Source organism: Cygnus atratus, chromosome 13, assembly GCF_013377495.2.
Source record: "Cygnus atratus isolate AKBS03 ecotype Queensland, Australia chromosome 13, CAtr_DNAZoo_HiC_assembly, whole genome shotgun sequence".
Classification (NCBI taxonomy): Eukaryota; Metazoa; Chordata; class Aves; order Anseriformes; family Anatidae; genus Cygnus; species Cygnus atratus.
Genome location: NC_066374.1, coordinates 19,346,763 through 19,369,813, shown reverse-complemented (window position 1 = coordinate 19,369,813; position 23,051 = coordinate 19,346,763). Strand labels below are relative to the sequence as shown.

At 40.3% G+C, this 23,051-nt stretch overlaps 1 protein-coding gene across 2 annotated transcripts in view; it reads right to left on the bottom strand.

The window, feature by feature from the left end:
* Positions 1-1,195: 1,195 nt before the first annotated feature.
* The window catches only part of BRWD3 (bromodomain and WD repeat domain containing 3), a 54,876-nt gene continuing 33,020 nt past the window's right edge, over positions 1,196-23,051 (bottom strand). The window contains exons 21-40 of one of the 2 annotated variants that reach the window (XM_050713431.1): positions 22,477-22,626; positions 21,707-21,783; positions 20,531-20,708; positions 20,053-20,169; positions 19,732-19,839; positions 18,733-18,857; positions 18,421-18,503; positions 17,780-17,891; positions 17,336-17,397; positions 17,090-17,245; positions 16,275-16,395; positions 15,395-15,520; positions 15,223-15,304; positions 13,317-13,373; positions 12,633-12,773; positions 12,196-12,348; positions 10,170-10,333; positions 9,472-9,569; positions 8,804-8,962; positions 1,196-8,196 (exon numbers count right to left, since the gene is read on the bottom strand). In XM_050713431.1, the coding sequence (XP_050569388.1) occupies positions 7,412-8,196; positions 8,804-8,962; positions 9,472-9,569; positions 10,170-10,333; positions 12,196-12,348; positions 12,633-12,773; positions 13,317-13,373; positions 15,223-15,304; positions 15,395-15,520; positions 16,275-16,395; positions 17,090-17,245; positions 17,336-17,397; positions 17,780-17,891; positions 18,421-18,503; positions 18,733-18,857; positions 19,732-19,839; positions 20,053-20,169; positions 20,531-20,708; positions 21,707-21,783; positions 22,477-22,626 (3,054 nt within the window). In that variant the 3' untranslated portion in view covers positions 1,196-7,411. The remainder of the gene's footprint in view (positions 8,197-8,803; positions 8,963-9,471; positions 9,570-10,169; positions 10,334-12,195; positions 12,349-12,632; positions 12,774-13,316; positions 13,374-15,222; positions 15,305-15,394; positions 15,521-16,274; positions 16,396-17,089; positions 17,246-17,335; positions 17,398-17,779; positions 17,892-18,420; positions 18,504-18,732; positions 18,858-19,731; positions 19,840-20,052; positions 20,170-20,530; positions 20,709-21,706; positions 21,784-22,476; positions 22,627-23,051) is intronic. The other variant, XM_050713432.1, reaches the window with a different exon arrangement.

Here is a 23,051-nt window from a genome sequence, read left to right as displayed (position 1 = left end):
GAAGCCCCAACCTGCTGCTCTCGCTGCCCGAGACCAGGGCCAGCCGCAGGTCACCTTCATCCCTAACTTCTCTTCCCTTTTGCACCACGCCAGGTTTAAATGCAGAAATATCCAACCTTTGAAGCCTCCTCTTTGGAAGCAAAAGGGCAGGGAAGGGTGAAGGACGCGGCTCTGCTGAGCCCCACACCTTGCCCGCCAAGCACAGGAGTCCTTAAAAATTATGAAAATATGTATGCGTACCACAACCTCCTTCAAGAAAACAATAAAAAAAGAGCGTGCTTCGCATGCCAAGATCAACACACAAAATGAAGGGAAATGTTCAACGCAGCAGAAAATGAGAGTAAAGTAAAATGCTCCTGCTCGGACTTTGCAGCAGGCAATGACTGGATTGCACGGGGGAGCTCAGCAAGCACCCAGCATCAGCTCTGGGGAAAAATAAAATAAAATAATAATAAAATAATAATAAAATAATAATAAAATAAAAAGTCAGAGGAGGCAAAAATCCATCTTCCCATCACTGCAAAGAGAGACTTAAGTATTTTCCTGGAGCCCAGTGGCAGCAGAGCACAAAACCACAGCACAACGATTGATGGGGCATCCATGCCCAGCAGGAACAAGCTCCGCCGAAACCAGAAACGCCATTTGCTTAAAATCTCCTTGGGCAGTATCTGCCCGTCTCTCTTCAGCAGCAGAGGGAAAACAGCGCGGTTCAGTATCACGGGAGTACTGCATTTTTCCCACGGTGCAAAGGAATTAACGCATTGCGGCTCTAAGTGTATAAAAATGTGATTAAACCAGGAGTAAAACAGCGAGATGCTCCGGGGGACTCCTCCATGGGCAGCCCAGGCCCCCCTTGGGCCCTGCTGGCACCAGAATGCCAGCAGAGACCGCCCGCAGCCACCCCACTGGGGGTCTCCATCCCGGCCCCGTCGAGCTCTGCCGTGTCCCTGTCACCTCCCAGCTTCTCCTTTCCTAGCCCCAAGGCCTCGGCAAGCCAAATTTCCAGAAATTCTCCAAGTGTATCCAGCTTATACAGGTGTCCTTGTTGTAAGTGTGGAATTATCCAGCTAAAACAAAAAGTACTTTCATGTTGAAAGCCGATTGTTCTTTTTTTTTTTTTTTTGTCTTTTTAATTCTAAACCCCTTAGTAAGCAATGCAAAACCAAAGTAAGAGTTTATCTTTTTTATTAAGACAATCCCACAGCTGGAAAATGAAACATCCTAGATTACATAAGTGACTTCAAAAAAACTCTAGAAAAAAATCTTTACAAATTTACATTTGTACAATACAAAAACTAACAGCTCATTGCATATAAATATTACATTTGGTCTGCCAACGAGTGGCATCAAAATCCCTGAAGTATTCATTTAAAGGGACCTGAGATAGCGGATGTGAAGATATGGGCATAAATATCACCTGAAAAAAAAAAAAAAATCAATAAAGTACATAATTCTAATAGCTTTGTGCATTTTTGGAGTATTTTAAATCATCCAGAGCATGAACTGTAGAGCCTAAATCACGTGAATGTCGCTGCTCCAACACCAACGGCTATTTCTAAATGACGTCTGCTCTAAGGACTCGGGGAGGAACGAAGAGCTCTATGTCAGTATCGCTACGGAGAACGCACGGATCAGCCCGGGGGCTCGGGGTGGATCTGAGCAGCCCCCACACTCTCAGGAGGCCGTTTGAAGAAGAGGATCGGCGCCTTCGGGTTTCCCGGCGGGGCGAGGAAGCCCGAGCCCCCCGGCTGCCAGACCCCGCAGCCAGCAGGGTGGCCGGGCCCCAAAAGCACACCAAGAACCCAAACTGCTCTTGGTTGCCCACGAGCTTAAACACTTGCCGGACAGCCACAGGCTGTAAATTCACACATGCGGCCGCCGTTCTTTGCCAGGAGTGTCATAAGCGCAGCTTGTTTTACTTGAAATTCTCACAAACCCTGGTCAGGTACCCACATCCATGCACGTAAATGTATTTAAGCACCATTTTTATAACACTAGAGTTAAGGCTGTGACAGCAATTCCACTGGAACGTTTTCAGGGACTCAGAGCACAGTTGTGTACGTTTGCTGTGGGCTGGACATGACACAGTAAAAATGTACAAGCTTCCAACAGGTCTTTGCATTTCTAATACTAAAAAAGACAACTTTCGGACTAAGTTTTGCAGGCTGTTACTTACTGTACATAAAGGAGTTTTTTTTGTTTTTGTTTTTTTTTCAAATGTGTAAACCTCTGATATACTAATATGAAAATTATCTATCGCACATGCGCAGTAATTTTCTATAATACATACTTGTAAGAACACAATGACAGCTCCCTACAATACTAAATAGAGATTTAGCCTTGGATTGTTAACCGCCCCTTCAGTCTATCGTGTAAATAATTAGCATTTTATAAAACTTTGCATGATGATTTAAAAAAAATAAATCAAGAAATGTAAACTCACAAATGCGTTTCTAAAACACTGAACTGATGACACAGACCAGCGGTAGCAGGACACCCCAGTCAGGGCTGACAAGACATCCCGACGCCTGCAGCAATTTGGTTTTCCCTGTCCTTGACCACCCAGGTTAAAGACAGAACAGCAATCTTGGGTCCTTATCAGGAATTAGTGATTTAAACTTATTTTCTCGTGTTAGTACTGTGTGATTTTGAACGGTTGTCAGAGACACTCAGAGCCATCTAGGAGCAGCATCTTAAATGCCTGCCAAGGTTATCTTGCTTTCTGAGGTCAGCAGAGCCTCCAACATTGACAAAAGCAATACATTTTAGTTCCTTTTTCCATATTTTATAAATTACTCCAGAACAATTTTTACTACACACCCAACGTCGGCTCTTTTCAGTGCTCTGTGAACCCGGCAGCCCGCACGCAGAAGCACCTGAGCTGTGCATTTAAAAACACGGTCAGGGAGAATCAAAATACGCAACGGATACAAGATTTTAGGCAACCAAAAATCATTCCACAAGTTATTATTTCTTAATGACTACATTTAGCTTGTTCACCTGCAGGGGGGAGTTGATGGGGGTGGCCTCTGCTTACGTCTATGCCAGCTTCTGTTACTAGGAGGAGCAACGCAAGATTTTCGATGCTACATTAAGCCCACCAGGCTCTCTCTTTACTCAAACTGGTGATCTGCAGTTCAGGAATGGAAGTTTGAAAGCGAAGAAGGCATTCCTACTTGGGATGAGACAGAAGAAGAGCTCGGAAAAGAGGACAGCTTCCTCCCACAGCACTCGGCACATCCACCCCGGATGGCTGGGGAAACTGGCCAAGAAGCGCATTACGAAGTGCTGGGGATGTGAAGGAGAACCTCGGGAAGCTGTCCCTGAGGCCACCGCTGCCCCAGGGAGCTTCCGAGGGGAGCACGGGTGGGATAACGGTGGCAAAAAAGAAAGATGAGAGAGAAGAGGGATGTGGCACCGGGAACGCGGAGCACCCATGCAACAGCTACGACACGGCTTGAAGAAAACAAGGACAAAGGAGCGATAAAACGGCACAGACCCAACCCCAGCACAAGCACCAACGGAGAAGCTCCATGGGTAATTCCAGCAGAGATACCCTGGGAGGCAGGAAGCCCACGACTTTTGCAAACTTGACATTAAATTCATGCAGCAAAGGAAAAAAAAAAAAAAAAGAGTAATAATTCAGTAGACACGGCATGGTGGGCACAGTGCCCCATCGGGGCGAGGGGTGGCCGAGAAGCAAGAGCACAAACTTTCCTTTGTAATTAATCCACCTCCAGCCGCTGGGGAAGGGGGCTAAGAACAAGGTAAGGCAGACATAAAAAATGTGGCAAGTCACGGGACAGTTCAGCTCCTTGACAAACAACAGGCAACAAATTAAGTCTTACACCCTAACAGTTTAGCCGAAACAAAATTCATCAAGGTATCGTAAAATGCCAAGAGTCTCACAGGTAAACTGCGGGGCAGGAACGGGAGGCTAGAGAACGGGGGTGGAACAGGCAAACTGGAAACCAAAGGATGACAGAAAGCTAACGGCGGGCCAAGCGTGGGCCAAACTGATGCGACGGCACAGTGGAACCGCAAAACGAGCTTGGTCATGGATGCCCTGGTCCAGGAGAAATGGGAGTGCTACAGAGAGAGCAGACTTGTGGGCAGGAGACAGCTGAGAACAAGGACGCACGCGGGGTTTTCAGCCCCACCTCCCCAGGGGATGAAGCGGGGGCCGGCAGTGTGCCGCGGGTACCCCTGGGGCAGAAGCCCCGTCTTCCAGGGTGCCTCCAAACGCCCCCAGGACCCCCACGCTCGCAGGAAGGCCCACGCGAGGTTTCAGGGTTAGTGAAAACCTCGAAGCGCTGGTGCCCAGCAACTACTCCTAGGGCAGGAAGGAAGCCATGGCCTGCCCACGCACCTCGCTAGCCTCAGGAAGCTGACAAATCACCAGCCCTTCAAACCCTTTCCTGAGGCCCAGCCGGGGAGTCTTTGGGTAAAGGTGCAAGGAGCGGCTGCGGCCCCGAGCGCGCGCGGGGCACTGCGGCCTGCTGGCGCCTCAGCGAGGTCACGAGCACGCGGCTTTGGGGTCGGGGACCGTGCCAGTGCACGGCTTACATCGGCTTACTGCTTCTGATGCACCTGCTGGGCTGGGGTCAGGCTTTCTGCAACCGTAAGCGGCTCCTAGCAGGATCTGGGGTTTGAGAGAAAGCGCCCGAATTACTACAGAGTTGTTATTCTGCCACAGACCGAGGCCGTGAGAAATCAACTGCCCAGCTCAGAGAAAGAACCCAGATACCAAACCAAGTGAAAAGAACATAGCTAAAAACAAGTTATTTTTCCATGCTTATAAAAAGGTTCTCATGCACAAAAAAACCCCACATTTTCTTTTACAATAAGCAATAGTTCTGTTGTTCTAGCACACCCTGCTGTCTAGCTCTTAATCATGTAACACATATGATTAATACTTACGCCACAGTAAAGTGATGCTTCACTGTTATCTTCACAGTACTTCATTACATAGAAAAGATACATTTGAGAACATATTTAATATTATTCTAATTGTTGCTAAAATACACAAATTATAAAAGGATTTCTCTGGAATCCACGTGTTTATCTCCCCCCAACCCTTACACAAAATAAATACGTAAGTGGATCTTCGGCCAGTCAGAAATATATGAAAAGCATTTCTTTTGCATTTCAAGATTTTCAGGCTTTAGAACAGAAACCATAGTGTTTACGTTAGCTCAACAGGACTGATCTAAAATGGGTATGATTCTGACTATGAGCTGATGCATACATGCTATTCCTGGTTACCGTATGTAGGAGGACCAATCAAAGAAATAACACATTTTTTTTATAAATATATATGTATGTATATATATATAATATATATATATATGAGAGAGAGATGACAGGACGGGTGTTTATATTTTAAAGCCCAATACAGAACTAGGAGAGCCTCTGCGCTATATTTCCATCAAAACACAACTGAATTAAGTCCAGAAATGGATTATGGCTGATTCAAAACAGTTATTAAAAAAGTGTGATTTTTCTACTGTACCATAAACTCATATTAATGCTCTGAGCAATTTAGGATATACTCTCCTCCATCACAAAACTAAACCTTTGCATTTTTTTTCAAGTCATTTTGCATCTAAGTAGAATTTTTGGAAAGCGAGATAAAATAGCTAGTGCTTAATATAGAAAGTCAAAAATTAAATTCCTTCTGCATCTGAGAATATACATGGGTCACTCTTTGCTGCCTGAGGTTTTCCAGAATTATTGACCAAGCCGTGCACAGATGAACTTAAGGATACTGGATGAAAATTTAAAAAAAGAAATCTTGAAAAACTCCACCAAAAATTTCTAACCTCTTTTTTTTCGTTTGTTCTCTCTGTGTAAACCAACGTACTCTCTTAACCAAGCTGGAACTGTCAGATTCTTTTAAACAACAGGAGAAAACTGAAGTCCCATATATATTTCAACCAGACCCTACTAAGCAAAGAGGCTGCCCAGCTCCAGCTCACCCCACGACAAATCCCCTGTTCCTGCTCACTGAGGCCGCTGCCTTTCGCTGGGGAAAGACACTACCGACTTCCCTCGCACTGTCACAAACTGTACTATTACTACCAAAATGAGTTCTGTTTTCAAGTTCGCAGTTTTCAGTATAACAAGTACAGTGCAACAAGAATTCTCTTCTGGAAGCTTGAGACACAAGAGTCTGTCCGGAGGACGAGAACAGAAAGTTATCAGGACTGCTAGCCACCAGAGGCACAGAGCTCAGTTCAGCTTCCCCATCAGCTCCAAGGGACAAATTAAACGAAACACAGATTTGCACCGAGTAAGTCGTGGCAGAACTGCGTGGGAGCCAGTTGGCCTATCTGCACAAACTACCACCTGCTGAAAACATCACGCTTCTGAAAACTGATCATTGCTTGGATTTGTTTTCATTGTGTCGATATAATGGAGATATAGTTACTGTACAACTCAGCGAGCAATTCCATCCCTCTACGCTCCTGCTTGCCTCTTCTTCAACACATACTGAATAATAGCATCTATTTTCTTTTAAGTTTCCAGTAGTTGTAAATAGAGGTAGCCAAGCTACTATTAAAAATCACGTTATGCTTTGAAGAGGAGGAACCTTTCAAATGTTGAAGTTACCCCTTAGCTGCACAATCTCTATTAATACTATAAAAATATGAGAGGACAAAAAGAAAATAGATGCAAGTAACTTTTGCATTTGGCACCTTTTGTCTAGATATTCATACTTCTCAAGTATTCTCTTTTTAATAAAGTTAATGCACACATAGGACACACCACATCAAAGGTTTGCTACATATTTACAAGGCACCAACCCTTTGTCACTTTTTACACGAATAAAGAACCGATAGAAAGCACATCAGGACCCCCGTAACTGTAGTATAGACATACTTCAGTTCAGCACAATTCATGACTGTTTGGCCTGGGAAGATTAAAATAATCCAGATCCTTCTTACAATATAGAAACTGTAAACATTTTATAGCTGCCTTTAGGATTGGTGTATTGTGCAAAAGTTATAATTATTACTGTGTATAAGGATTTATGGCAGAAACCACATAAAAACTCTGTAAGAAGGTGCTATTTCTATTATACAAAAACAAAACAAGGGAGAGAAGTCATAATCATGATTTAAAATATCATGTTCTTATAGAGAAGCTGGAAGCCTCTTTAATGCGATGAACTCGTAGTGTGTGGGGAAGAATTTCTGTAATTTAAGGCCTAATGAATAAGGCTTGTTTTGACCAATGAAGTGTGGCGATCTGAAGTTTTAAAACAAACGCAAATTGACATAATGGAAAAGCACCACTGTGAGACATGAGTGGAGTCCCCGCACAACTTGCTTGGTAGATTTTCTGGTAAAATCCCTGCAGTAGAAGGCCATTGAAGTTCTTTTAAAATTGTTCCAAAGTTTTTCATCTGTCAATAATTCCATCCCATGAGATGGCTGACCCTGGCTTTTTCTGTCATTTTCCGCACCCTGCCTGACCTGGAAGTACCAAGGTTCAAAGGATCCTCGGTGTGCACAAAATTGTCATTATCAGAATCGTCATTATACAGGACAGTTCTCCTGCCCTCATTCCTTGTTTTGATTCGAGGCGGCCTACTGAATCGGCCTCCAAACACGTTCTCACCAAATTGTCCTCCAAACAGATTTTCAAATTCATCATCTGTAATTCGGGCACGCTTCGCTCTGGTGGCTCCTCGCGAGGCTCCTCTGCCTCCCCGGCCTCTTCTTCCTCCCCTGCCACCACCTCTTCCTCTGCCACAACCTCGTCCACCTCTTCCACCTCTTCCCCCTCTACTCCATCTGCCCCACCTCCCCCACCTACCCCTCCTCCCTGTCCCTCTGCCCTGCCAATTCCTCTTCCCACTGGTGACTTTTCTTTTGATTTTTCTCTTGGGTTTTTTGGATTGCACAACTTTGCTGTAGTCATGGTCTCCATCAATGTAATCCTGATCTGTTCTAGATGTTGATTCAGAGTCTGAATCAGAGCCACTTCTGCTTTCAGAACTTGAACTGGATGCTGATTCCCCACTTTCTGATGAAGATAAACCAGACTTTTCCTTCAAGTCTCTTTTCTTCTTTTCCTCTTCCTCTACCTCCTCCAGATGCTCATCTTCTGATGCACTTACTAGCTTCCTCTTGACTCCTGCCCGAGGTTCTCTGCCGTCACCATTTGTAAGCAGTCCATCAGGAGAGTGATCTAAGCAAACACAAAATAATCCAGTTATCATCATCATGCCTGAACCAAACTGGGCCACAAGAAGTGGGATTCGCCTCACGCCTTTGTGATGTGCTCTGGGGATGATCCAACTCTGAGCTAGTCACCACAGGCAACCTTTATGTTCTGTGGAGGCGAACGGCTACTCTAAGATGAAAATTTATCAGAACAGAAGTAAACACTGTTCATCTTATCCTGAAGCATGGACTGCTTGACTCTCTTGACTAAAAGTCCAATGCAAATCCATTCAAAAACAGGAGACCAGAGCGATTTGCTTAGACACAGACGTCTACCATTTAGCCAGACAAACCCTACCAAGTGTGTCAAGACAAACACCTGCAAAATCTACTTCAAACCTAAAAATGCACATTAAAACAACACGCTGCAAGTAGTGCTTATTTCCTAACAAACATGCATTGCCAAAAGGCCAGGGAATTTCCGTGGAATCTGTGGCAAACAGTTTCAGTGTGGTTTGGGGCTATAGTATAACGTTAGACCCTGGCAAGAAAAACATAAGAATCAGCCAGAAGCAGCACCTTCCATTTCTAGTGAAACCAGTCATCCAAAGAACAGAATACTTATTTCCCACCTTGTTTCACTGGTGTCAATTTACTTCTGATTGGTCTACTCTTCCCTGGATCGATGGTATTTCCACTTCGGTTCTGTGCATTTGAGCCCGAGGAGGATGGCTGACCTTCCAACTCTTCACCGGTGGCTGAACCCAAAGGTTCCTCTGTTGTATCTGAAACTTAAGATGGGACACCACTAACTCGACAGAGTATCTTTTGTTCTTTATTTGTACGTTTGAAATGTAAGGCATTTTGGGGAGGTTTGGTATCACCTGAGTCAGTGGCCTGAAAGTCACGAGGTTAGTTTCACCAAGTTGCCTCTCCAGTCATGAAGAGATAGACTCATCCAGGGTGTAATCCAATGTAAACTTAACGTATTTGTAGTTGCTGTATGAGGGAAACCCGTGTGCAGGAATTCCAGACTCTTGCCATTAGGTTAATTCTTAGCAAGTTTCCCTATTTTCTGCACCCTACCAATAACTTATCAACAGATGGAGGGCCGTGTTCTGCTAACAGGAGCTACAGACCACATATTTACATGATCTTGCTTGTTCAGCGAGTAGGTTTTGCATGTGTCTTACGATTACACGATTTAAACTGAACATTAAATGTGCACCAGCTTTTTTGTCACTCTGCACAGAGAAGTTGCTACAAAAGAAAGGATGCATATTAGAAAATTCCTCCTCACCGTGAGATGAAACTGAAGAGCTAGTCCTAGTCAAAGGCAGTGAGGTATTCTGGTTGGTTTTAGGTTGAATCTTCATTTGCTTCTGTTTCCCTTTTGGACTGACGACACAAAACATCCCAGAAAGATAAAATTGTTAGTACCGAAGGACTCAAAACACAAAAACATTTTCCCCTGCAGTGCCTTGTTGTTGTGGTTTTTTTTTGCAGCAGACTTGTAACACAAATGATTTCTGTTTCCCCAGTGCCTGTACTGAAGTAGTAACACTAAAAACAGCGACAATATCATTTTGTTTGATAAAGGCATTTGAGTTTTCAAGAACAAGGCATGTGAGGTCTTTTAACCTCACCTTTTAAAGCTGAACTACTCAGTTTACACAGATAACGTATCACACAGAATTCAGAAAAGCATTACACAGCACTTTTCAACCATTACTAAACAAAGGCAAAAGAAACTTGCTTTTTCATTTTATCCAGAGGGAATACTTCTAATTATATAGCCTTTCACTTACCAGAATTAAGCCCAAACTACAAAGTGAGTTTTGATGGGATTTGAGCTCATAAATTCACCACCCAAAAGAGCAACAGTGTCAGGAAATGAGCAATACCATTAACTGACTGCTTGTGCACAAAGGTCTGCCTACCACTGTCTTGACATAACTCAAACGACTCTGATGGCACATTTTACTATCATTATGTTACCTAGATGCTCTGCTAGTTGATGGTGAACTGCTACTGCTTCTTAGCCGTTTTCGGTACCGTGGCCTTTTCCTCTTCTGACATTGCATTGCTGACTTGTACTCAGAGATGATATTTTTCATATGATTTTCAAATAAGGCAGATAGTCGAAGTGTCATGCTGTATATCTGGAATGAGAAAGCAGCCAAGCTTTAATAATTGTTGCCATATCTGGAAGATCAGCAGAAAACCATCACAAAACTGCAGAGACTTAATCTTTGTAGTGCAGAAGAAAAATTCATGGTGACATTCAACTCCTTACAGATAACTTCCTTTCAAAATGCATGTTCATTCTTATGACAGAAAGTGTGTTTGGACAAAGATTTAATTATTTACAGTACAAAATATTTACGAGGTTAAAGGAAAATTGATATTTTGATTACTGAAATATCCCTCCTTTTTTAATTTCCACAAAGCATGGAGGCACTCCACAAGTTAAGTTAAAGTACCAAGGGAAAGAACAATTGAACTTCACTGTCAACTCATCTTTGTTTTTTGCTATAATTCCCTAGTGATGAGTCCTTACACTCACCCCTACAGAGCTGCACAGAGATGTCAGCTGAAATGTCCTCGTTCCCAATTTCTAGAAGCCAGATGTCCTTAAGCCGTTTCCTCGCCCTCTTTCTGGGCCTCACCTCCGACTACCCTCATTCGCAAATGCACTTACGGCTCTCTCTGTATTTTGGACTATTCTGTTCAAGATTTTACTTCAGATGTTTCATGCTTATGACAAACTAATAGTTTAAACTCAGCATATATAAAACAGAGTTTTTAATTTCTTCCTCACATCCATACCCTTCTGCTGCATCCAGTCTTTGGAAGTTGTGTAAACACCATCAAGATCAAGAAGACATTATCACCACCTTAGACCTCTTCCCATTTCTTGCAGTCTTTCTGAATACAAAACCTCTTTGATAACGGTTGTCTTTCCATGCATACATCTTAATTCCTGTTCCCTCACCCTTACATTGCAGCAATGACTCTTTAGCTTTGGCATGTGGTATTCTGCCCTTCTTGCCTCCATTTGGGACGTTGTTGCAAAGGTGGTAAACAAGGCTAGAAAACCTCAGGATGCGGACAGGCATTTGGCAGTAGATGAACCCACTGTGGCAGAAGGCCCAGCTGTGCGCCCCAGCCCTCCCGCAAAGATCATCCCACTGAGGCTCTTCGCAGTATTTAAGCAAATGGATATTGATGGGCCACTCTATTAAAGTAATTTGCGAGTTGACTCATCAGCTGTTCAGTTATAAATACACAGGGAAGTTCCCAGGGAGCGCACAGCAGTAACTCACTCACTACCAAGTATACTCGGATGTCAAGCATACAAAACCCGCTCTCAAATCACCTGTCTTCTTGCAATCCTCTACTACCTTTCTCTCTGTTAAAGCAAGCAAAAGTTATTGGTCTTTATCTTCAGAGCCTACCCCAGCCCACCTTTTGTCCTTTATACAACACCAGAACAGTTGATGCTCTCCCAGAGCATCACCCTACTTCAAGCTTACTGTCATCACCCTGCTTTCACAGGGCACAGTAGCTATTATTCTGCTGGTGAGCAAGGAGTACTGCTCCTCAAGAGATGAAAAATGCCGCGCTACCTCCCATTGCCTCCATCTAGCACCATTTACACTTGCACTGAAAGCTCTCCCCACCACACTCTGCTCTTTCTGCTGATAGACAGTGGCTAGAATAAAACATTTTGCATCACCATGTTAGGTGCCACATATAATAACACACAGGATTTAATGTGTCTGTGAAATTTATGCTCTAAGTAAAGGCAGCGCAATCTAATCCCAATTGGTATGTATTTTATTCGTAATAGTTCATAAATGCTTCTATTTCTACATAAAAATTACGGGCAATTTTTTAAACAACATTCTTATCTATGCTAGATGGTGTCTTTTGGAGATGTGATTTTGTTACCACTAAAGCATCTGATTTAATACGCAGGGCCATGGTCTTTATAAAGAAGAAATTAAAATGTATGACTTACTCGAGACTTTTTATTAGGAGTGTAAGCTTTAGAGTTGCAGAATATTAAGCGAATATCTTTGTAAAATTCCAACGGACTAGTGTAGTTTCCTGCTTCCAAGGTTTCTTTCACAGTGCTGAAATCCATAGGAGTGTCAACAATATCTCGATAATCCTGTAAGAGCATGCAAAAAAAATAATAAAGACTGATGATAACAACACCTGAGGCTGATCATGAAAACGTCTATGATATCATCCACAACAGCAGCTCTTAACTAATTATTTCCATCTAGGACAGAGATTCGAGAGTTACTGTAGATAATTCTCTGAAAACATCATTGCACTGAACATGGTCCATTCCAGCTCAGAAATGGGAAGGTTAGAAACATGTCCAGCACAGAACTTTGTCAAAGGATGAACATTAGATTTTAAAATTGTGAGTACAGAAGTTGTACTCACAGGATAGGAGAAGAGATCAACCGGCTGTCTAAATGGCTCAGAGTCCTCTCTTTCATAAATCAAGTTTAACAACTGCTTGCATTGCTCTTTCCAAGCATCAGGACTTGCTTTCGTGGGCTGTCTTTTTATTCGTCGTCTTACCTGCAAGGAAACAGATGTATTTCATCATCTTTCAGAATATTCAGATTTTTCACTTTAAGTTCATACTAATTTACTAGTGTAAATTTATTAGTGTTCTGATTTGAAGCAGATTTCCACAACTAAAACCAGAACTGCAATAAGGTTAAAACAGCTGAAGGCACAATGATAATGCAGAATGCAAATTGCAGAAATATGCCTTTTCTGGTAATATATAATTACTCACACCCATATGAAGTATGCAATATTTCAGATCCAGGCTAGCTATTTTTGTCAGTTTTCCCCCAAATTTGATAGCAAATCAGATTTGTTCTTGATATCTTTCAAATCAATCAAACAAAAAGATTCTTCAGCAATTAAATTCACCTGCACAGCAGCATCCATCCTTAGTCTGCCAACACTTACACATATACACAACTGAATTCACATGGTTAACACTGCAGACTATAGGCTATGACAAATTTAACATGTTCCAGACCCAAATGAGTGTTTCAGTACCCAGTCTCTCTGTCTCATATGCTAAACCAACCAGAAATATTTACTCACTCGTCTTTTCCCAGAGGAAGTTCCTGGAGCATCTGAATCTACATCTACTTCTGCCACCTAAAGGAAAAGGTAATGATTACACACACGCATGCATGCCTGTATACACACACAGCAATGGAAACAGTCTTAAAAAAAAACAACAGCAAGCACAATTATAAACTACTCAAGTTAAAAGAATATTTCGAGCGAAACAGAAACTAGTTTCAACTCAAACTTACATAACTTCAGGGAAAAAAAAAGATAGATAAGCTGCTCCATCTCTTTTCTAAGTTTGCTTCCACAGAAATTACATACAAACATCTGAGAAATATTAATGGCTTATTTTCAGTCCTTGAGAATCAGTTAATTCCCAGTCACGCACAGCTTTATACCTCTTCCTAAATGTTCATGCCATGAGCAACTGTACTGAGTTTATTCAGACTTCATGTAGTCTCTGACTTACATTAAGCGTATATAATATTCTTTTCAGAATCTGGATCCAGAAATGAAACAACTCCTTTGTACACAACTTTCTACCACTAATTAAAAATTAATTATTTTGAGGGGAGAATCAGTTGCTTAAGAGCTCCTACAGAGGAACTCACAGTAATTTCTTCTTCTAAAACACATTTCCTTACATTTGGCCACACAAAGGATAACTTTTGTAACAGAACAAAGAACAAGGAAGCATAAACAGAAAATAAAAAAAGAAAACAACTTATTTCACAGTACATCAGAAAGAACAGGAAAGAAGATAAATGCACTGGATCCCAACATGACGATGCCATTCCTGTGCTGCCAAAATCCAGACATCAAGCCATGCAGGCCTATTTCAGAGCCAGCAGTTACTCTGCCACTTAAACCATCGCAAACCATTTCAAGTACATTTTAGACTTCTGTAAAATGCAAAAGCTACAATAACGATGCATCTCAGAAAGAGCTAAAGATACCGGAGGCACTGATATTACGCCTTTGCATATAAGGGTATTTAATAACTACGCGTTCCCGGCAACTGCCCAGTGAAGCTCCCTACCAGTCCAGAAAAAAAATTTTCAATGGTTTCAGCCAGTCTGCCTAAGGCTAAAGTTTCCTCTTGATCCTACATCTGGTGGTCAGTGTGCAGCACAGTATCCAGGAACATCTAAGGACTGCTCATTGACACCAAGCATTATACTCAAGATTTTAAGTTTCAATACAAATCCAAGGTAACAGCACTGGTCACAAGCATGTAGGTATTCGACCAGCATCAGGCTTAACTTCAGTATTTCAAAACTGCAATAATGGAAAATGTCAGAAGATTGGAGGAGCAAAGAAACCTCATAACTACATCTTACACTAGTTCACGTATTAGAAAGCAACATTGAAAAAAAACAATAAAAAACACCTAAGCAATTTGGGTTATAAGAGATCACTGCTTTGTAACAGAAACTACAGCATACTTCAAAGTCTTTATAAACTATATGTAAGGGGATTAAGAGTAAGGAGAGAGAAAAAGTTAAGGGGAAGTGATATCTAACCTGTTTTCTACCTGTTATTTCACTCCACTGTACAACCAATGGGAAATGATAGAGAATTACATAAGAAAACCAGGTCTGCTTCTTCCCTGACAACAGGAGAACTTGTCCTTCTAGTTCATCAGACTGAATAACAGCTCCAGCTCATGCTCCCCCCGCTTACTAATACTTCCTCACACAACAAAATACCACGTACTGAGAGAAGATTAAAGACAGGAAGCTCCAAGAACCATTCCTACCTACTGAAGGGAGCTTTTTGCCCTAGGTGAGTGATCAAATGGCCTAAACAGGCTTATCTCAAAAACATAAAGCAACTACCCATAAAATAAAAACTCAGCAAAAATCTTCTCAAACTTCTTCTGGGTAATGAATTTAAAAAGGCAAGTTCTCATGGTCCCACTCAATGGTCTTACCTCCTCCTCTTCATCAGTACTGCTCAGGTCTTCTGCTTTCACCTTATTATATATTTCTAATATATCCGTACAACTCTGATCCCTGCAGAGCAGTAACAAAAGTCAAAATACATAACCAAATTTCTCAGAGACTCAAGATGTCAGATCTATGAAGTAAGAAAACCATGCCTACCCAATGAAGCGAAGTAAGACATCTGTTACGATTTTGGCTGCTTTGACTATAGGACTGTCTGGCTCATTGAAAGTCCTGGCATTATGTTCAATGTAGCGTACCTCCCACATCAGTGCAGAGATTCTCCTAAAAAAAAAAAAAAAAAAAAGGAAGGGATGGAGAAGAAGGTGTACATTATTTGCCTTCTGAGTTTAAAAGTAAAAAAAAAAAAGGAATTAGGTAATCCAAGTACGTGGGGAACAGGTTGCCAGGGGCAGAGGTAAGTGGTTTCTGTTCACACACTGCTTACTACTCCAGTGTGCCATAGCTTTGTGGAGGAAAAAAGTCCCTCTTCAAATCAGCAATGAATAGAAAGAGAAAACAAACCTACAGAAGACAACTGCTGGCTCTTCCCACTTGGAGAAAGCCTTACAGATAAAGTGATCCCCAGAGGGAAAAAAGAGCAGGATAGGAAAAGATATTATTTATCCCCAAGTTAACCAGAAAAACTGAAACTTCAAGTTTACAGCACTATTTAGCCCACGTCTAACAGCTACACTACAACCGAAGTATCTGGTTCAAAGGCAGCAGACATACAAATCAAACACACTGTGCCTACAGTGCCATCCAGGGACTAAGACTCTGTTTTTTTTTTTTTTGTTTAACATACAAACAACCCTCCAGATCCAGATATACCAGCTTTTGCCTTAATTATGTGCACAAAAGAACTTATTATACTGCAAGACTTGCTTTGTACAAAGCCAAATAGAATCTCACCTTACGCTCTTGGTTAACCAAAGAAATATGTTGCCTAAGTGGCATTACATGTTATTCAGCTGAACATTTTCTTCAAATAGACTACAGAAAATATACATTACAAACAAATAAAAACCAAACCAACCTATAAAACCTGTTTTCAAGTCTCCTCCTGATTGTGGTGAGGTCCGTTGGATAAGCAACTACAGTGCAATACATGGGATAGGCACTAAGGTCCACTGGAACAGCAAAGGGATTAGAAATGTCTGAAAGACAAAAGACCAGAATCATACAGATGCCTCGGATGATACCAGAAGGAAAGTTATAATTAGATTACTTATAATAGTTTCCGTGTTTCCTTTCTAAGAATTCAGCAAAAGCAATACAGATCTACAGCTGGATATATCATTACCCGATGGATAGGATTGTACCTCTTGTACCGTCTGTTAATTAAACAAAAAATGTATTTTCAAATTTATGTATCACATCTGAGACTTCCATGCCAGCAGCCAACTGTATTGCTGAAAAGTAACATGGCTTATGCATGTAAAACAGGAATACTACAACAAGCAACATAAACTAAGAATGCAGAAGTGTCTTATGTACGGGACGGAATTTAGATCATCTGTGCTATTAAACAGCTACATTCTGAAACTAGTTACAAGGTATTTGTTGGTAAGAATTTGTCAGTTGTTTTTTTTGGCAGATTAATTCTGTTTTACTCATGTATATTTATATGCAAGCCACTCAGAATCCCCATCAACTTGAAAGGAACAAGTGAACCCCCAGAAACAGGAAAGCACAACTGAAAAGGGCACCACATGAAATTTAAAAGGCTCTTTTCAATTATTTAGTTGTGTAATTTTCAACAACCTCCCAATACTCCACCCTATCTACCCCTCAGTCATGTGCCACCATGCTGATATTCTTAATACTTCCACCTTTTCTCTCCAAACATACCAAGGGAAAGAAGTTGCTCAATCCCCCGAATTACTCGTTCACATTCTTCATCTCTGGAATGGGCCCCCCATTCTCCTTCCTGGGGTTTGTAGAGAAGAGCTGTCAGCTCATCTGGAGTCACAGGGACTCCAGCACCAACCTCCTCTGGATAAGCAGCTGAATATGAAGAATTCAACAATGGTAAGTACTAGCAGTGATCCACAACTATTTACTTTATGTATTGACATGAATTCAAAACACACTTACTTCCTTCTGGAATTGGCTCCATGTCCCATGGGCTCATCCTCTCTCTTTCGTTGTTGTCCCAGCTTTTAAAAATAAAAATATAATCCATTCAAATACATAAATTCGAGCACTTACTTTTTCATCTGGCTAAATATAATGATACATTTTTTTCCTCTAAGGGTCTTAAAACAAAAACGTCACGTCTATTAGAAAAAAGACATATCACTAGCTGGATTCAAACTCATTTTTCTCTTCTATCTTCTATGCATTCACTGTACAGCTGTTTAGGCTACAGGTGTTGTTTCAGGAATAAGGTCATAAATAAATAAATAAATGTTTTATTATATTTTTAAATGGAAAAAAGGACCCTTGTTCTCAAGGTACGCTTTCGAGTTGTGTGTAAACACCCAGGAGACCCTGAATACGTTAACACGCCCGAAACACTGCAGCTATGTAAGTACTTACTGAACACTGTAGCACTGGAAGGAACTATCAGGATATTCTGCCTGGAAAGGCTGCTGACTCTCCACAGTTCCAAACCACCAAGCGTCGTCTATTATACTGCGAAATCTATCCCCTGTAATGAAAAAATCTGCACTGAGCAAAATTTCTCATTCTGCTTTTTCTGCTATAGGACTTCTAGCAAACATCAAATAAAGTTTCCAATGATCACTATGATAAGGTGTGGCAGTGCTTTTACATCATGTTATGAATACAATGTACATCATCTTACAAGTATCATCACAAATCACAAATACACAGTCTGACTGCAAAGTCGGACTGCAGCAGCATTAAAGGAGTATCAGAGAGTAATAAACGTAAGATTCTTATGTTGATTACAAAATAATTATAATCTTCTATAATCTTTAGCATGAAGTAAAACAATGGAGTATCATGAAATTCTTTTACATTAAGAAATAAATGTTTGAAAGAGAGTTGTATAACTAAATGTCAGTGTTTGTTGTAAGAACCTCTTCCCCATTCCAGCAAGTCTAAAATATATGCTGTCCACACAAACCCAAACCACAACCATCAAATTTTAGCCTATTAAATAGTTGTAGAAACGCTGCAAAACATATGAAACAGAAAAAAAAAAAAGTAGTTACCTATTTGCCAGTTCCTTTCTTTGGCTTCATTATAAAACTGATGCAGCACAAGGAAGTCAATAACATCTGGCATATCATGGTACCTTCATGAAACAGAAAAAAAAAATTGCTTCTATTACCCACAAGCATAGTTCCACAAGTACAATACAAACAGTCTCCAGACATAAAATTTCATGCATTCTCTTTTCAGGTTTGGCATAATGATGAATTAACACCATCACCATGCCTTGAAAGGGAAAAAAGAAAAAGGGGGAAGCTGCTAAACCACAAGAAAATGTCTTGAAGAACATCATCAGAATTTCAGCTACTCACTTTATGGAAAATGATTCTCCTGTCATTTTGCCTGTGATCGGATCTAGGAATGCAAGCTTCAAGCAACAGAGTGTAGGAGGCCCAACTTCATATTTGATTCCTACAGTCTTTACAAATTCTTGTTCCTATGTATCGACAAGCATGGAACAGTATTATTTTAACATGCTAACAATGGAAACATCCACGTTAAAGTACCAAACCTATAAATAAAAAACATATTTGTTTCCACTTTGCAGCCCAAGTAATTTCACCCATAAAATTTTTCTTTACCCAAAACTAAAAATAAATCCGTCTCCTTAAAAAGGAAAATGAAAAAGGTACAAGATGCTTATTCCCTTGGTACGTTTGCATACACGACACCTGCAATCTATTTAACTTTTTAAGAAGATTCTAAGGAACACATCACTTTATGCTTTCAATCACAATAACGGCACCAAAGGTTATGCCTGAGGTTATGCCCAGAGCCTCGCACCCTTGCATAGCAACATACAGGGCAAGTAAAAGGAAACTCTTCCTTTTAAAGTGGAAATTCAATAACAGCCTTGTACAATCACATCCTGTCAGCATGAGCAGGTGTTAAGATCTCTATCCTACGTGAAATAACATTTCCTCTTCCTTTGAAAGGCATTCTGGGGATGCCTTTGAAGACTACAGCTGGAATCACTCAATATCTAGCACTAGTAACTGGGTAAAGCAATTATTATAATTATTATAACCAGTAAAGCAATTATTTTCAATAATAGAACCACTGGCATATATGTATATGAATATTAGCACACATTTGCTCTATGCTTGATATGGAATCTGAGTAAAGCAGCACAAAACAGGGAAACACCGTGCATTCGGCGTTATGGGACCCAGTGATTCAAACAGAACAACAGAACTTTGTAAACCTAACATGTGCCCAAACGACCTAGAATACTCTTATTTTGAAAAAAACATGATGTAAGATAATGTCTACAAAGACATTCAGCACTTTGAAGTATCCGTTTAACTCACCCTGAGTTCCATTTTGTTCCATGGTTGTTTTTGCATGTTAATACTGTAAATTTTTGCTTTCCTTACTGCCCGTACATAAGCTTCATGGCCTTGCCTAAAGTATATGATCTTAAAAAAAAAAATTATAAAAAATAAGGTTTTTTTATTTTAGTGATAGTTCTGTTCCCCCCACCACCCCCCAAAAAAATCCCAATTCAGCCTATCTTGAGCACGATTCACTGAAAGTACTGTTAGATTTAATTGTCCTAATAAATAATAATAATAATTTTAAAAGCTCATCAGCCGAGGTGGGAATTTAAACATTGCTACAGTCGTTATTACCTCATCTCCCATTTGTGGGACAAAAGGTGAGCGGCGGGGTATAGTATCCAAGATCCACTGGGGGGCAAGCCATTCTTCACTGGGTTCACCTTCCATCGAAAGCAGCCCGCTTGGTTTCTAAAATATATTACATTATATTTAGAGTACAAGCTGCAATTACTATGGCAGAGTATATAAATGACTGATCATACACCACAAACTAAAATAACTAGATATAAGGGCAAAGCAAATGCTGGAATGTAAACCTTCCAAAAACCTCAGCTAAATCACAGGCGGTGAGAAATGTTCATCATCAATACAGCAGAACATCAAAAAGATCAAAAATAAAGAGATTATGTTTCTTTCCATAGAAATATTCTATGTGTCTTCTTTAACAATTATAAGGAAAAATACGAGAGCTTCCAAAAAAGGGGGGGGGGGGGGGGGGGGGAGGGAAATTATGAAGTCAAAAAGACCCTCGAAAATTAAAAATGCCAACCTTTTTTCTAGGCTGCTTAAGTTTCCTTCGTTTTTGCTCCACTCCTTTTGTTCCCTTCATATTTTCATCTTCAGAACTACTACAGATTTTCCGAGCTGCCTGCCTGGTTTGTCTCTTTGGAGGTTGGAGATTAATTCCAGCATCTGCTGTCCAGTCTGAATATTCACTTGATGAATCACTGCAAAATTATATAAAGTTGTAAGAAAAAACAGCACTTCAGTTTCACACAATGGAATGAAAGGACCAATCCTTCAACCTGCTTTTCTGGTTATGTGAAACAGATGTCAGGATTAGGGCAGAATTTCATTCTCTTGTGAATTTAAAGAATACCTAAGTGCTACGTAATTTCTTTATTTCAGCAGGTTATTTTATCTTTCACAAATTCTTGGTAAAACTAGGATTATGGCTGACACCTATTTTTAATACTAAATATCTCACCAACTCATAGACAGACTTTATAAGAACTGACTGAACTGCATGGAATGCATGAAAAAATTAGTAAAGTAGGATATTCTTAAAAATACATTTCTAACTTCTTTAATAACCAAATAACACAAACAGTATTTCCATTAGCTCATGTCCCTTGCATCCATAAAAGCACAGCATTAAGAAAAGAGACTGTAGAACTTGTACACAATACATATTGACAACAGAAAAATTAAGACCTACCAAAACATGAACAAAAGGTATGTATGAATTTCTATCAATATTTCTATTAGATATAACTAACTGGCATCAATTTTTCAAGCAGTTATTAGCAAAAAAAAAAAAAAGACTTTTTCATAAAATGGTCTTTCAAAATTATTCTTCATTTTGGAAAATAAAATGGAAATGCTTCAAGCAGGAGTGGAAAAACAGTCAGTCTTCAAAAAGTATGACTTTTTCACGCTGTATTTAAGTACTGTTACCAAAGCTTCCAAAATTACTTAATCACTCAAATACATAGAAGTATTTGTCTGTTCCTAAGACCCCAAATGTTGTTGGTTACCATTTTAAACTACTTAAGTGTACTAAGCAATTTGTTCAATCTGTCATAGGGTGTAACAGATTTATATGTTTATGAGGCCAGTCATTAACACTTCTTCCTGAACTTGCTGTCATAGTATCATAATATAAAATGTCTTACTTAAATTATATAATCACCTAATACAACAAATAAAAGACTACTAAATCTACCTGGAACTGCTTTCACTTTGCCACGCTGCCACAGGATCATCCACAGATGCATCACTTGTGCCAACTGTCTCATCTTCCTGTATTAAAAACAAAAGGTTTCATTTTGGGTCAAAGCTTAACATCTATCATTTTTATTTGCAAGCAAGTTACATAGTTTGTCTCACTCGAGGAAAGATTTAAAGTTAAACCAGTCCTTAAATACAAATAAGCTTTATAGCTATTCTGTACATTCAATGCGTTTACAAAATTACAGTGTTCGGTCTCTTTTTAATTTGCATGCTTCCCTAACGAGAACAAGTTATATTTAATTTGGTATGCTTCAAGTTCTTCCCTTGACAATATCATTGCTTAATACCAACACACGATCTCTTTCAACAACCTACAGATGCAAACGAAATCAAAGTACTGAATCTGACCTAGAATATATGTACAACATGAACTCTACTACATGTGAATGGCCAAAAAAATAAGTGGTTTAATGCAACTCAATTAACTTTACTTGAAAACGTTTCAGATTTCCAAAAATACACAACCTGTTTTAAGCTAGTTTTGAATACTGTATTGGCATTGAGGTAAGTGATCCTTCTCTGTCCAAGATCAACATGCTACAGTACCACCACACATCCAAAAGGCTTAGTGATTTGATTGTTTCTTCCTCGGTGGAGAAACTCAAAGCTCTGAAAGCAACAGTGCTCTCAGCACATCTGTTGTCAAACCACAATATTTTGTGAGCAGGGAACTTATCTAAAGAATCACTTGATGTGTCAGACCTCTGAGGAGCTGTCTGATTCTTCCCGTGCACGTGCGTTTTGACTTGCTCCTTGCTGACTGTGTTCTATCGTGGAGCGTGTTTGATAGGCGTGCTGGCGTTTGCGTTGGTTTCTTCTCAAAGACCTTCCACTTCCTGGTTGGTAATCATTCTTTTATCACAGGACAGGAGGGACAAATAGAAAGAGATTACATAGTCCATAATGAATTATGGAGTTAAAAGATGCCTCATTAAAGTAATTGTACATTGTAACCCATCTACAAATGCTAACTAGGAAATCTAGAATTAGAACTGAAAAGACATCTTTTACAGACCTGTGGTTGTTCATTTCAGTGAACAAGCAAGTGGTTTCGCTTTTTCTTTTTGGTTCAATATCAATACTATTTTTTTAAGTAGCAATCCGTATTAATAAGAAGGTTATGAAGAAATACAATTTTTCTTAGAAAAAAAAAATAGCTGTAGCCTCTGGGTAAGATAAAAGATAGCCATTCCAAGTGTGGCACCTGTAATCTTTCTCCTAATTTCCGCCAATGAAACTGAGCATTCCCCTTGACTCTGCTCTCTCCCTTTCCCAGC